This window comes from Microcaecilia unicolor, chromosome 13, assembly GCF_901765095.1.
Source record: "Microcaecilia unicolor chromosome 13, aMicUni1.1, whole genome shotgun sequence".
NCBI classification, from domain to species: Eukaryota; Metazoa; Chordata; class Amphibia; order Gymnophiona; family Siphonopidae; genus Microcaecilia; species Microcaecilia unicolor.
In genome coordinates this window covers 90,360,924-90,374,818 of record NC_044043.1, presented here as the reverse complement: position 1 = coordinate 90,374,818, position 13,895 = coordinate 90,360,924, and the positions used below count along the sequence as shown (strand labels likewise).

Below are 13,895 nucleotides of genomic sequence, written 5' to 3'. Positions count from 1 at the left end.
AGAGTGCAGAGGACTATAATCTGTAGACTTTTCCCTACTTGTAAGCACTTCCAAAATTAAAGAGCTGAAAATAACTGATGTTCAAATTTCTCTTAAGGCTTATTTTTAAATTTTCATTTCTAGAAACTATACAAATGCTTGCCAGTGCGTACACAGACTTTTTTTTTTTTTTTTTTACTGAAGTCGAATTTTAATTGAACTCCAAAATCGTGCCCAGGTCAGCAGCTCATAAGATATCAGTGACTCCTTTTCTCCCACTGTTAGTTTAGAAACCACGACTAAAGGAAGGTAGGATTTTCCAACTTTTATTAGCATATTTTGATGGATCTGGTGTAAAAGGTTTCATGTTTCGTACTAGTAGTCTACGGACTCAGTCATTTTAATCAATTTTAAACAGTGGCGTACCAAGGGGGGGCGGTGGGGGCGGTCCGCCCCAGGTGCACGCCGCTGGGGGGGTGCCGTGCGCCTGCCAGCTCTTCGTTTTCATGCTCCCTCTGCTCCGGAACAGGTTACTTCCTGTTCCGGGGCAGAGGGAGCATGAAAACGAAGAGCTGGCAGGCGCGCGGCACCCCCCCCCCCAGCGGCGGCGTGCACCCGGGGGGGGGGGGTTCGCCGGGGGATCGGGGTTTTTTTTCGCCGGGGGGGGGGGGGGCGTCACGCTGTTCCGGGGGCGGGGCGCATTGGCAATCCGCCCCAGGTGTCAGCCCCCGTAGGAACGCCACTGATTTTAAATCTAATTTTTTGCTTCGGGTTTTTTCTGGAGCTAAATGGCTTTGAGCATAAGTTGTTCAGGTGTACACTGCTCTGCAACTCAGAAGAAGAATGGTTTTCTTGTACTTGGCTTTACAGAAGATAAACGTGGCTTTTTTAAAAAACAGCTAATTTATACCTTGAGAGTCTAGAAGAACCCCATTTTTGAAAGGCAACTTCAATGCTAAAACCTGTGCGTGTGGGTGTGGGGGGGGGGGGGGGGGGGGAAGATAAATTTATCCAAGCTTGTTCCTTCTTTTTGTGCCTGTAACAAATCATGCCCAAAACTATTATACTAAATCCATAAGCAATGGAATAACCCGTGAAAGCTGATCAATGAAATGTAGGTAGCTATTTAATCAAATCCCCCAAGAGTTACATAAAATTTTACATTAAGCCTATTAAATAGATCATTAAAAACATGTGTTCCCATTAATTCCTGGAAAACCTGGTTAATGATTGCGCTGACTTGTCAACTGCTTGCTAATCCACTTCTTTGCGTATTATTTAGAAGTTCTATATATAACAGACCCAGAAGTACAATGAAACCTGTTAATATCACAATGAGGCCATATATGATTGACTTTTATAAGCCTGTGGCCATTGTTAGCCATTCTGTTAATCGGTTTAAAGTATGATCTGCAAACATTCTATTTAAAAATTCAAAAGGATATTTTTGATATTCTACACATAATATTCTGTAAAAGAATGTTGAGCTCCTTTGCATTTGAGGGTAGGAAGGAATCAACTTTAGTGGATTAATAACACGGACTCGGCTGCTGCTCTATTTTGTTCCCATTAAGGGAGTGTCCTTAGACCAAAAGAGAGAAGAACATGGTCCCCGCTAGATTAATTGAATTTCCTTTCTTATCAGAGACTGGATAGAAAAGGTGTTTTGTTTTTTTTTGTTTGTTCACTAAAAATTGGACTTGCAGATCAGCATAGATTTAGGAGTACAGGCCTGTGGTATATGAATTAAATAGATCCCACAAAAAAAACAAAAAAGACATAGTGCAGAATACAACACTCATCTGGCATCTCCCTTCGCTTCATCGAGCTTGGGCTGGCCCTATTCAGTTTCGGCAGCAGTATAACATAACATACAATATAAACATCCCCCAACCCCTGTGGAAAAATATAACTTCAAAATGTATTTCTATAATTTAGATATATCATCTTTCCACATTTGTGCAAATAAATTAAGAAGCAATTAAAATAAAATCCCTTTCAAACTGGGAGGCATTAAAAACAGCCCATGTAACCTCCTATGACCATGGTTCTAAAGGCGGTTTTAACTTTTTCTGTGTTTCTGAATCCTGTATTTTTACCTAAGTCAAATTGCTCCCTGTGAACAGGATACTGTCCCTCGAACAAACTTGAAAATATATAGATACAGAATGCACCATACCATGGGCCAAGAAAACAGCTTTTCGACAACAGACATTACAAGCACAAAGTGTACAATATTTGTTATTTACAAAAACACAGCAGTCCTTCAAGTTTTCAAGTTTCATGAACAAAAATTAAAAAAAAAAAAAAAAATCCCCCATAGAAAAGAAAAATTTGTAAGTGACAGGATTACAACACAACTGCATCTCTCCAAAGACAAGAATAAACAGGTCCACACATACACACACGCACGCACACACACACAAGAGTCTTGTAAATATGTACAGCAGTTACAGGGTTGGCGGCGCAGATAAAGAGGCTTGCTCGGGGATTTCTTGGTTGGACGGACACACGCACATGATGGCAGCACAGGCGGGTCACCAGTCTGCATCTTCCTCTATGTAATAATCAGGAGTAGTACCGTCAAACAGTCCCGGGTCTAGAGATTTCCGCTGCTTTCCTCTGGCAAATACCCTGGAGATGGAGCCAAAACCCATCTTCTCTTTCTTCTTTTTTCGTTTTTGGTCTTCTAGGTCCTCTAGAGACTGCAGAAAGAGGGTAAGAAGGGACCAGATATGATCAAGTGCATAGCTGAAGTGAATGCTTATGAATGAACTGTACCATTGTGCATGGGAATCTAGATGGGTGATGTACACAAACAGGAAACAAAATGTCTATAAAACGGAGGGCAGTTAAATATGTCTCTGTAGCACTCTAGGCTTCATCTTCTTACCCCATTTCATAATCCAAAGCTGAACCAGAGGAACTTTGCGCTTTATTACAACACCTTAAAAACGTTTACAGCAGAGTCACAAGCACAATTTAATTACTCAGGGAACGTGTCACCTTTAAAGTAATCATTCACGGTGAAGCCCCTGCATATATGTCTGACTTGGTAGACTTGCCACCCAGAAATGCCAAAAAATCATCCAGAACCTTCCTCAACCTCCACTTCCCAAAATGCAAAGGCATAAAGTATAAAGCACTACATGCATCAACCTTCACCTACAAGAGCACGCAACTTTGGAACGCACTGCCACGCGGCCTGAGAGCGGTCTATGAGTTGACAGACTTCCGCAAACGATTAAAGACCTATCTCTTTGAAAAAACATACCGCAAGGATTAAAACATATAAATCCCATATACATCATAATAATGCCTCAAGACATTACCTCACGTACTCCACTTCCCCGTACTCTCTCCCACTCAACAATCTACCCACAGATAAAAACTCTCTACCCATCACTCTCTTGCTACTATTCGACCACCGTAGTAATTCCCCAACGACATATCCTATAGTTTCTACGCCCCAAAAGTGACCGATATAACTCTGTCTTCCTTAACTATTCACAATGTAACCATAATTGTAATGTAACAAACTGTATTTCCATTATTTACAATGTATTGTAAGCCACACTGAGCCCGCAAATAGGTGGGAAAATGTGGGATACAAATGCAACTAAATAAAAAAATAAATAAATACCAACAACAAACCGGCAGGTGAAAAGCTACCTGCTGGAAGCAACATGGCCTATAAATTAATGTTGTAGTTATGATTAGGATGAACTGTCCCTACTATGCAACATACCAAGACACATGCATTGAGCCCCCAACTCCAGCTCACATGACAAAGCCCCCCTCCTCTCACGAATTGAGAGGTGGTGGCTTTGGCGCGTGGTCGAGCAGCAGCAATCCCCAAAACGCTGCTTCCTGTGCCGGCTCTACAGTTTAAAATAGTGACCGCAAACTCTTACAAGACTACCGCAAGAGCTCGCAGCTGCCATTTTAAACCGCAGAGCTGGCATAGGCAGCAATGAATAAGGATCACTGCTGACCGACTGTACCTTAGATCACCAGGGGTGAAAGGTGCCAGCATCGAGGGAGGGCAGGAGAGGTGCTTGCATCGGGGGGGGGGGGGGGGAGGCAGGAGTGAGAAAGGATTATTCTTGGAATCAACTTCCTGAGCCCTTACGCCAAGCCCCCTCCCTACCCATCTTCAAATCTTTGCTCAAAGCCCACCTCTTCAATGTTGCTTTCGGCACCTAACCTTTATACCTTTCAGGAAATCTAGACTGCCCCTATTTCACTGATTGTACATTTGTCCTTTAGATTGTAAGCTCCTTGAGCAGGGACTGTCCTTCTATGTTAAATTGTACAGCGCTGCGTAACCCTAGTAGCGCTTTAGAAATGTCAAGTAGTAGGAGTGAGAAAGGTGCTGCATCAGGAGGGGGCAGGGAGTGAGAGAGGTGCTGGGTTCCTTATCATTGACATAAAAAACCCTTCCATTTTATAGTGCAAAAATGCTAAACCTTCACACACACACACACATATGTGTGTATATATATATATATATAAATAAAAGAGGGAGAGATGGACTGTAGTGGGGAGGGGACAAGGAAAGAGAGACATATGTTTTTCAGATGTCAAGCTTCTTTGGGTCACAACGGTTAAGTGCACGCTTCTGTTAAGTGCATGCATTTCTTTGGTCCCAGACCCTTGCACTTAAGTGGGGTGTGTGTGGTGTGTGTGTGTGTGTGTGTGTGTGTGTGTGTGTGTACACACATTTTTAATAGACTTGTAAGTGTTACAAGTCTGTATTCATCTTTTAAATAAATGAGTTTCTAAGAATTTGGCCCATTGTACTGACAGTTTCTTTGTTTATAATCTAGCATAATTTATTTTTATTCTAAATCTTAGACGTTAACAAACTATGTTGAGTCTGCAAATTGGTTTGTGACACACTAAATTAGAAATACACCTGAAGTGTACAAAGGTCTGTTATTTATAATAGAAATATGCGTTTGCTAAGTGTATCACTTTCTTTGACTTCACTTTCAACTGCCTACTAACTTTTCCCAGTAGAACTCCAGATTGCACTTAATTACAGATCATGACTATACTTTTTTCTCTCAGTATTTCCAAAGTAAGACAACCTGTTAAGGTGTCTGTACTATACCACAAACCAACAATATAAGGCAAAACTGCCTCTCCTGAAGAATCAAATTAACACTACAGAGATCACTACAATGGACCTCAGAGATACACACCTCCACCAGGACCTGAGTTCAAACAGGAGGCTGCAGCACAATCATCAGTCCAAAAAGAATGCAGTTTTACAAAGCATGCTTATTCATTACCCGCTAAACCACAGACAGGAGAATTACAGTCATTGAGAGGTCAACAGTAAAGACATTCTTTTATTTTCCCCCACTTTTAAATGTGGAAGCAAAGGCAATATGAGATGCTAATGAAAATGGTCAAGGCCAGAGCTGGCAGATTATAAAACATGATTAACATTAATTAATAACAGCTTTAACTACCGTCTTACATTGCAGAGAGAATGCGTTCGATGTCTGGGAGAGTTGATGTCACTTGGCGTCGATGACCTATCTCCTTCTGCCGCTGATGCATCAGAAATTATAGAAGGCTGTCGTGAATGACAAGGACTCACTCTGACAGCTGAAAAATAAGAAGCATCACAAGATTCAATATCTCCCACTTGACTTCCCGTCAGACTGGTAAGAAATAATGGTGTGTCAAACCTAGTAAAGACAGCTCTCCACTTCTATTTCCTCAGCTGCTTATGATGAACCCAGAAACAGATAAATACTTCTACATCACCTGAAAAACATTTTATGTTTCTTCTCTAAGCAACGGGTCAGATTCTAAAAACAGGTGACAAGTTGCATAAAGAATAGCCCTTTTTGGCATTGCTGTGTGTTGACTTCTAAAATTGCACTCTACATCTCTCTCTTCCTCTTAACAAGAAGGTAGAGATTTGTAGGCATTTTGGACATAGAAATGGTGTTACACAAAAATCTCCCTGATATAAGGGCAAGATAGTACTTTTAAGAGAACTACAATTCTGTGAAGTGCATCAAGCTTTTAAAATAGAAAAGGGAAAAAGCCTCTGAAATCAACCCAACCTCCAAACCAAATGATTGTCTTTAATGTCAAGGGTTGGAAAAAGTCCATGGGTTCCTTATCATCATTGACATAAAAAACCCTTCCATTTTATAGTGCAAAAATGCTAAACCTTCGCAGAACTGACTACAGATCCAAAAAGAAGTGAAAAAATGTTTAAAAACTTGGCTTCAACTTCCAAATGCAGGTAGGAAACAACGTGTAGATAATCGGTCCAACACACTGACTTTGGCCAGAGTTTCGCTATAAGGTAGCTGTCTCAAGGCGTGAGTAACCAAAAGACTTAAGCATGTTCAAACTTCCTGCTGTAGGATCCCTGCATTTGGAAGTTGAAGCTAAGTTAAAAAATCTTTTCACTTCTTTTTGGATCTGTGAAGGGCTGGTGGTTGGGAGGTGGGGATAGTGCTGGGCAGACTTATACGGTCTGTACCAGAGCCGGTGGTGGGAGGTGGGGATAGTGCTGGGCAGACTTATACGGTCTGTGCCAGAGCCGGTGGTGGGAGGTGGGGCTGGTGGTTGGGAGGCGGGGATAGTGCTGGGCAGACTTATATGGTCTGTGCCCTGAAAAGGACAGGTACAAATCAAAGTAGGGTATACACAAAAAATGGCACATGTGAGTTTATCTTGTTGGGCAGACTGGGTGGACCGTGCAGGTCTTTTTCTGCCGTCATCTACTATGTTACTATGTCCTCTTAAAGTATCTTGCCATTATATCAGGGAGATTTTTGTGTAACATTATATGTAGTACTCTCTTTTCATTGTTGGGATATATTACTATTGATTCTTAAGGAAATACAAATGGTAACTCAAATGAAAGACAAGTTGATCAGGTTACCAAGGTCCCTCTCAGTTGAGGCAAAAAGCAGGGCATTTCTACCATCTAGCTTGTAAACATTACAGTCTGCATTTAGTATTCCCCATTATTCATTTCTAATATATTTGAAGATCCTCTTTAGGTGTAGGTGTTGTAATGCTGTCAGTATCAGAACACCAGCACTGACAAAAAAAAAAAAAAAAAAACCCAAACAATCCAGCACAACTAAAGTTCTTAAAATTCAACTAATAATTCCCAGCTTTGAAATTTCCAGTTCCATATCATCAAGCTGATCAATCCATAGACTGGTGGGTTGTGTCCATCTACCAGCAGGTGGAGATAGAGAGCAAACTTTTGCCTCCCTATATGTGGTCATGTGCTGCCGGAAACTCCTCAGTATGTTCTCTATCTCAGCAGGTGGTGGTCACACACAGCAGCAGCAGCTCTGGCTAGGCCTCCAAGCCTAATTTTTAGGTTTTGTTGAGTGCCTGGGGTTGAGGGCTCTTTTGAGCAAGTGCAAACCTGGTGGTGCCAGGTCCCTCCTTTTCTCCCCCCTCCCGCTGGCTCCGTTAAAAAAAAAAAAAAAAAAAAAAAAAAAATTTTAAACGTCTTTAAAGGCGTTTATTTCGACGTTTATTTAAGCGTCTATTGCAGCTACTCACTGGGACACCAGGTCGTTACAACTCGGAGCGGACAGCAGGTAATTTTTACCTTTTTATAGCGGGCGGGGGTTCCCCGATTCTTCTCCTCGTGGCACATGGCGTCGGAGGGCGAGGGCGCAAAGGGTCGCTCCCCGGGTCGCTTGAGCGCTTCTAGAGGGGATGCGGGGGTCTTAAAGCCTGATTCGCCCTTGTTGGGTGGCAGTTTCGTGACCGATGAATGTCCCGGTCCTTCCTCCGGCGTGGCGGTTTTTCCCGCCATAAACGCCCATCCCCCGCTCCTCGCCTCCACCATTTTGGCCGGCCACGCGGCTCGGACGGCTTCTTCTTGGGCCGCCCTTGAGGTTGGAGACATTAATGCCATGAACGCCCTTAATTTGGGCGACGGCACAGAAGCGGCTAAAGTTAAGAGCCGTTCTTCCCGCGCGGCTCCTTCGCGGAGTTTCGCGCCGGACGCCATTTTGGATGCGCAGCAGGCCTCTCCCCCGCTGTTGCGAGCGCCGGTTGAGAGTGCGCCTAGGGCTGTTGCCCAGGCTGCGGAAGTGCACAGTCTGGGGGGTTTCTCCCCCGAGTTTGTTTTGCTGCTGCATCAGGCCTTCCTCATGCACAACGCTGCCCCCGCTCCCTCGTCTGGTAAAGAGGTTGAGGTTCCCAGAGGTAAACGCCCTCGGGTTGATTCCCAGGCCTTGGAGGAATTTGTCTCCTCCGATGTAGATGAGGGCAGCGTGTCTGAGGTCTCCCAACGGTCCTTTGCGGATTCCTTGGAGGAGACGGATCCCCGCTCGGATGGAGCGGATGACCCCTCTGCAGCGCGGCTTTTTCGCCCAGAGGATTTGCCCAACCTGTTGTTACAGGCCATGGACACTTTGAAGATTTCCTCTCCGGAGGACGTCTCTCCCTCAGCCCCTGTTGGCTCTGCCATTATGCTGGGGACGAAGCGCCCGCCTAGAACCTTCCACGTGCATGATGCCATGCACACCTTAATTTCGGCTCAATGGGATGTCCCAGAAGCGAGCCTTAAAGTGGCTAGGGCTATGTCCCGCCTCTATCCTTTGGCTGTGAGTGAACGTGAGGCCTATCTGTGGCCTACCGTGGATTCTTTAATCACTGCGGTGACTAAGAAAACGGCATTGCCGGTGGAAGGTGGCACGGCCCTAAAGGACGCCCAAGACAGGAGATTGGAGGCGGCCTTAAGGTCGTCCTTTGAGGCGGCTGCTTTAAGTTTGCAGGCCTCAGTTTGCGGCTCCTATGTGGCCAGGGCGTGCCTGACTATGGTGCAGCGGGCTTTCCCCTCGGATCATTCCTTGAGGGATGATTGGCCAGCCCTGGAATCGGGCTTAGCCTATTTGGCAGACTTGCTGTATGATGTCTTGAGAGCCTCAGCTAAAGGCATGGCTCAGACAGTCTCTGCGCGGCGGTGGCTTTGGCTGAAACATTGGTCTGCTGACCACGCCTCTAAATCCCGCCTGGCTAGGTTGCCTTTTAAAGGCAAGCTGCTCTTTGGGGTCGAGCTGGACAAAATCGTGACCGATCTCGGCACGTCTAAGGGCAAGAAGTTACCAGAGGTCAGGGCTCGGGCTAGTGCTCGTCCCGGTACCTCCAGAGGACGGTTTCAGGAAGCCCGTCGGTACCGCCCGGGCAGGTCGGGTTCTTCTGCCCCCTCTTCCTTTAAGAGGCATTTCTCCCCCAAGCAGCGTTCCTTTCGCAGAGACCGCCGTCCCGGAGGTGCTCCCTCCGGTCCTCCCCCAGGGTCTCGTACCCAATGACGGGGTCTTGGTCCACGCCCCAGTGCAGATTGGAGGACGGCTGTCCTCGTTTCTGGGCGAGTGGACCACAATAACTTCAGACGCTTGGGTGCTGGAAGTCATCAGAGACGGCTACAAGCTAGAGTTCTGCCGGCCCTTAAGAGACGGGTTTGTACTCTCTCCCTGCAAGTCTCCGGTCAAAGCTGTGGCAGTGCAGCAGACTTTGGACAATCTGATCCGCCTGGGTGCGGTCGTTCCGGTGCCAGAAAGTCAGCTTGGCAAGGGGCGTTACTCCATTTACTTTGTGGTACCAAAGAAAGGAGGTTCTGTCCGGCCTATCCTCGACCTCAAAGGGGTCAATCGGGCCTTGAAAGTGCGGCACTTTCGCATGGAGACTCTCCGCTCTGTTATAGCGGCAGTGAAGGCAGGGGAGTACCTGGCTTCCTTGGACATCAAGGAAGCGTACCTGCATATTCCCATCTGGCCTCCTCATCAACGCTTTCTGCGTTTTGCAGTCCTGGGCCGACACTTCCAGTTCAGAGCCCTCCCGTTCGGGTTGGCTACTGCTCCGCGGACCTTTTCCAAAGTAATGGTGGTCATAGCGGCCTTCCTGCGAAAGGAAGGAGTACAAGTCCATCCTTATCTGGACGACTGGTTGATCCGAGCCCCCTCTTATGCAGAGTGCGGCAAAGCTGTGGACCGGGTAGTTGCTCTTTTGAGCTCCCTGGGATGGATCATCAACTGGGAGAAGAGCCAGCTGCGCCCGACTCAGTCCCTGGAGTATCTGGGAGTTCGATTCGACACCCAAGTGGGCAGAGTGTTCCTGCCAGACAATCGGATTGTCAAGCTTCAGGCTCAGGTGGACCAGTTCCTGGTAGCCTCTCCTCTTCGGGCTTGGGACTATGTGCAGCTGTTGGGCTCTATGACGGCCACGATGGAAGTAGTGCCCTGGGCCAGGGCTCATATGAGACCACTACAACACTCTCTGCTGCAGCGCTGGACTCCGATGTCGGAGGATTATGCGGTGCGTCTTCCCTTGGATCCAGCAGTGCGCAAGGCGCTGAGCTGGTGGATGCAGGCAGACAAGTTGTCTGCAGGAATGCCTCTGGTGACCCCAGAGTGGATTGTCGTCACGACGGACGCCTCATTGTCGGGCTGGGGAGCCCACTGCTTGGGAAGGACAGCGCAGGGGCTCTGGTCTCCTGCAGAGGCGAAGTGGTCTATCAACCTCCTGGAACTCAGAGCCATTCGGTTGGCGCTTTTGGAGTTCATCCCGGTACTGGTGCTGAAGCCTGTACGGGTACTGTCGGACAATGCCACGGCTGTGGCCTATGTCAACCGCCAGGGAGGTACCAAGAGCGCCCCTCTAGCCAAGGAGGCTATGAGTCTATGCCAGTGGGCGGAAGCGAACCTGGAACAGCTGTCAGCGGCCCACATTGCCGGAGTCATGAATGTCAAGGCGGACTTTCTCAGTCGCCATACCTTGGAGCCCGGAGAGTGGCAGCTATCTGCTCAGGCGTTCTTGGACATCACGAAGCGCTGGGGCCAGCCGAGCCTAGATCTGATGGCGTCATCGGCCAATTGCCAGGTGCCGCGCTTCTTCAGCAGAGGACGGGACCCTCGATCCCTGGGAGTAGATGCTCTTCTCCAACAATGGCCGACACAAGAGCTTCTCTATGTGTTCCCACCCTGGCCCATGTTGGGCAGGGTCCTAGACCGGGTGGCAAGACATCCCGGCAGGATAATCCTGGTGGGTCCGGATTGGCCCAGACGTCCCTGGTATGCGGACTTGATCAGGCTCTCAATCGACGATCCTCTGCGGCTGCCAGTGGAGCAGGGCCTGTTACATCAGGGTCCCGTGGTGATGGAGGATCCCTCCCCCTTTGGTCTTACGGCCTGGCTATTGAGCGGCAGCGTCTGAGGAAGAAGGGCTTCTCAGACAAGGTCATCGCCACTATGCTGAGAGCGAGGAAACGCTCTACTTCTACTGCTTACGCCAGGGTTTGGCGTATCTTTGCAGCGTGGTGTGAAGCAGGCTCACTTTCTCCCTTCACTGCTCCAATTTCTTCAGTGTTGGCGTTCCTGCAAGAAGGTCTGGACAAAGGCCTGTCGCTCAGTTCCCTTAAGGTCCAGGTAGCGGCTCTGGCTTGCTTCAGGGGCCGCCTGAAGGGTGCTTCCCTGGCTTCCCAGCCAGATGTGGTGCGCTTTCTCAAGGGAGTTAATCACCTGCGCCCTCCTCTGCACTCAGTGGTGCCTGCGTGGAATCTCAACCTGGTGCTAAGAGCATTGCAGAAGCCGCCGTTCGAACCCTTGTCGAGGGCATCTCTGAAAGACCTGACGTTGAAAGCAGTCTTTTTGGTGGCTATCACTTCAGCCAAAAGAGTTTCCGAGCTCCAGGCGCTCTCATGTCGAGAGCCTTTTCTGCAGTTCACTGAGGCAGGAGTGACTATTCGCACAGTGCCTTCCTTTCTGCCCAAGATTGTTTCTCGCTTCCATGTGAATCAGCAGCTCTGTCTCCCTTCCTTTCGTAGGGAGGACTACCCAGAGGAGTACTCTGCTCTTAAATATCTGGATGTGAGACGAGTCATCATCAGATACTTGGAAGTGACCAATGATTTCCGGAAATCGGATCATCTGTTTGTCCTGTTTGCAGGTCCTCGTAGGGGTCTGCAGGCTGCTAAGCCTACAGTGGCAAGATGGGTCAAGGAAGCCATTGCAGCGGCTTATGTGGCCGCAGGGAAGGTGCCGCCTATCCAGCTGAAGGCTCACTCCACAAGAGCTCAGGCGGCCTCGATGGCAGAGGCCGGTTCCGTCTCCTTGGAAGAGATATGCAAGGCGGCAACTTGGGCTTCGGCCCATACATTCTCCAAGCATTACCGCTTGACTGTGGCTGCTCGGGCGGAGGCCCGGTTTGGAGCTTCAGTGTTGCGGTCAGGGATTTCTAGGTCCCGCCCTGGGTGAGTACTGCTTCGGTACATCCCACCAGTCTATGGATTGATCAGCTTGATGATATGGAAGGTAAAATTATGTATAATCATACCTGATAATTTTCTTTCCATTAATCATAGCTGATCAATCCATAGCCCCTCCCAGATATCTGTATTGTTTTATTCTGGTTGCATTTCAGGTTCAAGTTTACTCTTCAGTTACTTCAGAAAGACTTCGTGTTCAAGTTTTTTCACTTGGATTCTTCAAGAGTTAAGACGAGTTTGTGTTACAGTGAGCTGCTGCATTCCTCTCCCCTCCGTTTTACGGGGCTGGATTGAGACTTATAATTCTGCCGGCACTCCCTCCCGCTTCGTGCGGCTGTAGGGCAGTTTTGTACCCCTCCCGCTTCGGCGGTGTTCGGGTCAGTCAGCTCCTCCCGCGGTTGCGGTTGCAGGATAAGCCAGATCCCCCCGCATCGGCGGGTGTGGTGTCCCTCCCCCGCTCCGCGGGGATGAGCTGGACGGATTCCCCTCCCCCACTTGTGTGGGGATGAGCTGGGTTAATTCCCCTCCCCCGTTTCGGCGGTGGTGAGCTGGGCAGAGTGTCCCTTCGTGGGTGTAATTCTCTAAGTGCTGAGTCCTGCGGATGGAGCTTTGATATCGACATACTGAGGAGTTTCCGGCAGCACATGACCACATATAGGGAGGCAAAAGTTTGCTCTCTATCTCCACCTGCTGGTAGATGGACACAACCCACCAGTCTATGGATTGATCAGCTATGATTAATGGAAAGAAAATTATCAGGTATGATTATACATAATTTTACCTTCTTCCAAAGAAATAATTTAATCTTCCAAAATTATTTTAGCCAAATAATAACTAATAAAGAACAGAAAAGGTTCAGTTTGGCACAGTTACACAGAAGTTCTCAACCTCAGATCAGGCAAGGCAAACAAACTCTCTGAAGGTTTAAATCAGAAAGCTGAACAAACAATGAAGTATGTTTACTAAAGTGCGTTAGCGTTTTTAATGCACCTGTAAATTTAAGGCGCGTTAAACGCTAACGCACCTGTACATTTTTATGAGCACGTTAGTGTTTAACACACGTAAACCATTTATCCACGTTAAAACTGGTAATGGGCCCATAGCGCCGCTTAGTAAACACAGGAGAATATCCGATACAATCCCAACTTTTCACATTAAACTGACATTAATTAATACTACTACTACTACTACTACTAACTAGCATTTCTAAAGCGCTACTAGGGTTACGCAGCGCTGTACAATTTAAACATAGGACAGTCCCTGCTCAAAGAGCTTACAATCTAAAAGACAAGAAAACAATCTAAAGACAAGTGAACAATCTAGAGGACGAGTGAACAGTTAGTCTGATAGGGTGGATAGATTGGGGTATTTTATATATCTCGAGTGGTTAGGCGCCGAAGGCAGCATTGAAGAGGTGAGCTTTAAGCAGAGATTTGAAGATGGGTAGGGAAGGGGCATGGCGTATGGGTGAAGGAAGATTGTTCCAGGCATGGGGTGAGGCAAGGCAGAATGGGCGGAGTCTGGAGTTGGCAGTGGTGGAGAAGGGTACTGAGAGAAGGGCTTTGTCCTGTGAGCGGAGGTTACGGGCGGGAACATAGGGGGAGATGAGGGTGGAGAGGTAGTGAGGAGCCGCGGACTGAGT

The 13,895-nt window shown here is 47.5% G+C and overlaps 1 protein-coding gene across 2 annotated transcripts in view; it reads right to left on the bottom strand.

Moving 5' to 3' along the window:
* Positions 1-872: 872 nt before the first annotated feature.
* KAZN (kazrin, periplakin interacting protein) overlaps positions 873-13,895 on the bottom strand; it is a 911,287-nt gene continuing 898,264 nt past the window's right edge. For both annotated transcript variants that reach the window (XM_030186259.1, XM_030186260.1), the window contains 2 exons: positions 5,468-5,598; positions 873-2,684 (listed from right to left, as the gene is read on the bottom strand). In XM_030186259.1, the coding sequence (XP_030042119.1) occupies positions 2,517-2,684; positions 5,468-5,598 (299 nt within the window). In that variant the 3' untranslated portion in view covers positions 873-2,516. The remainder of the gene's footprint in view (positions 2,685-5,467; positions 5,599-13,895) is intronic.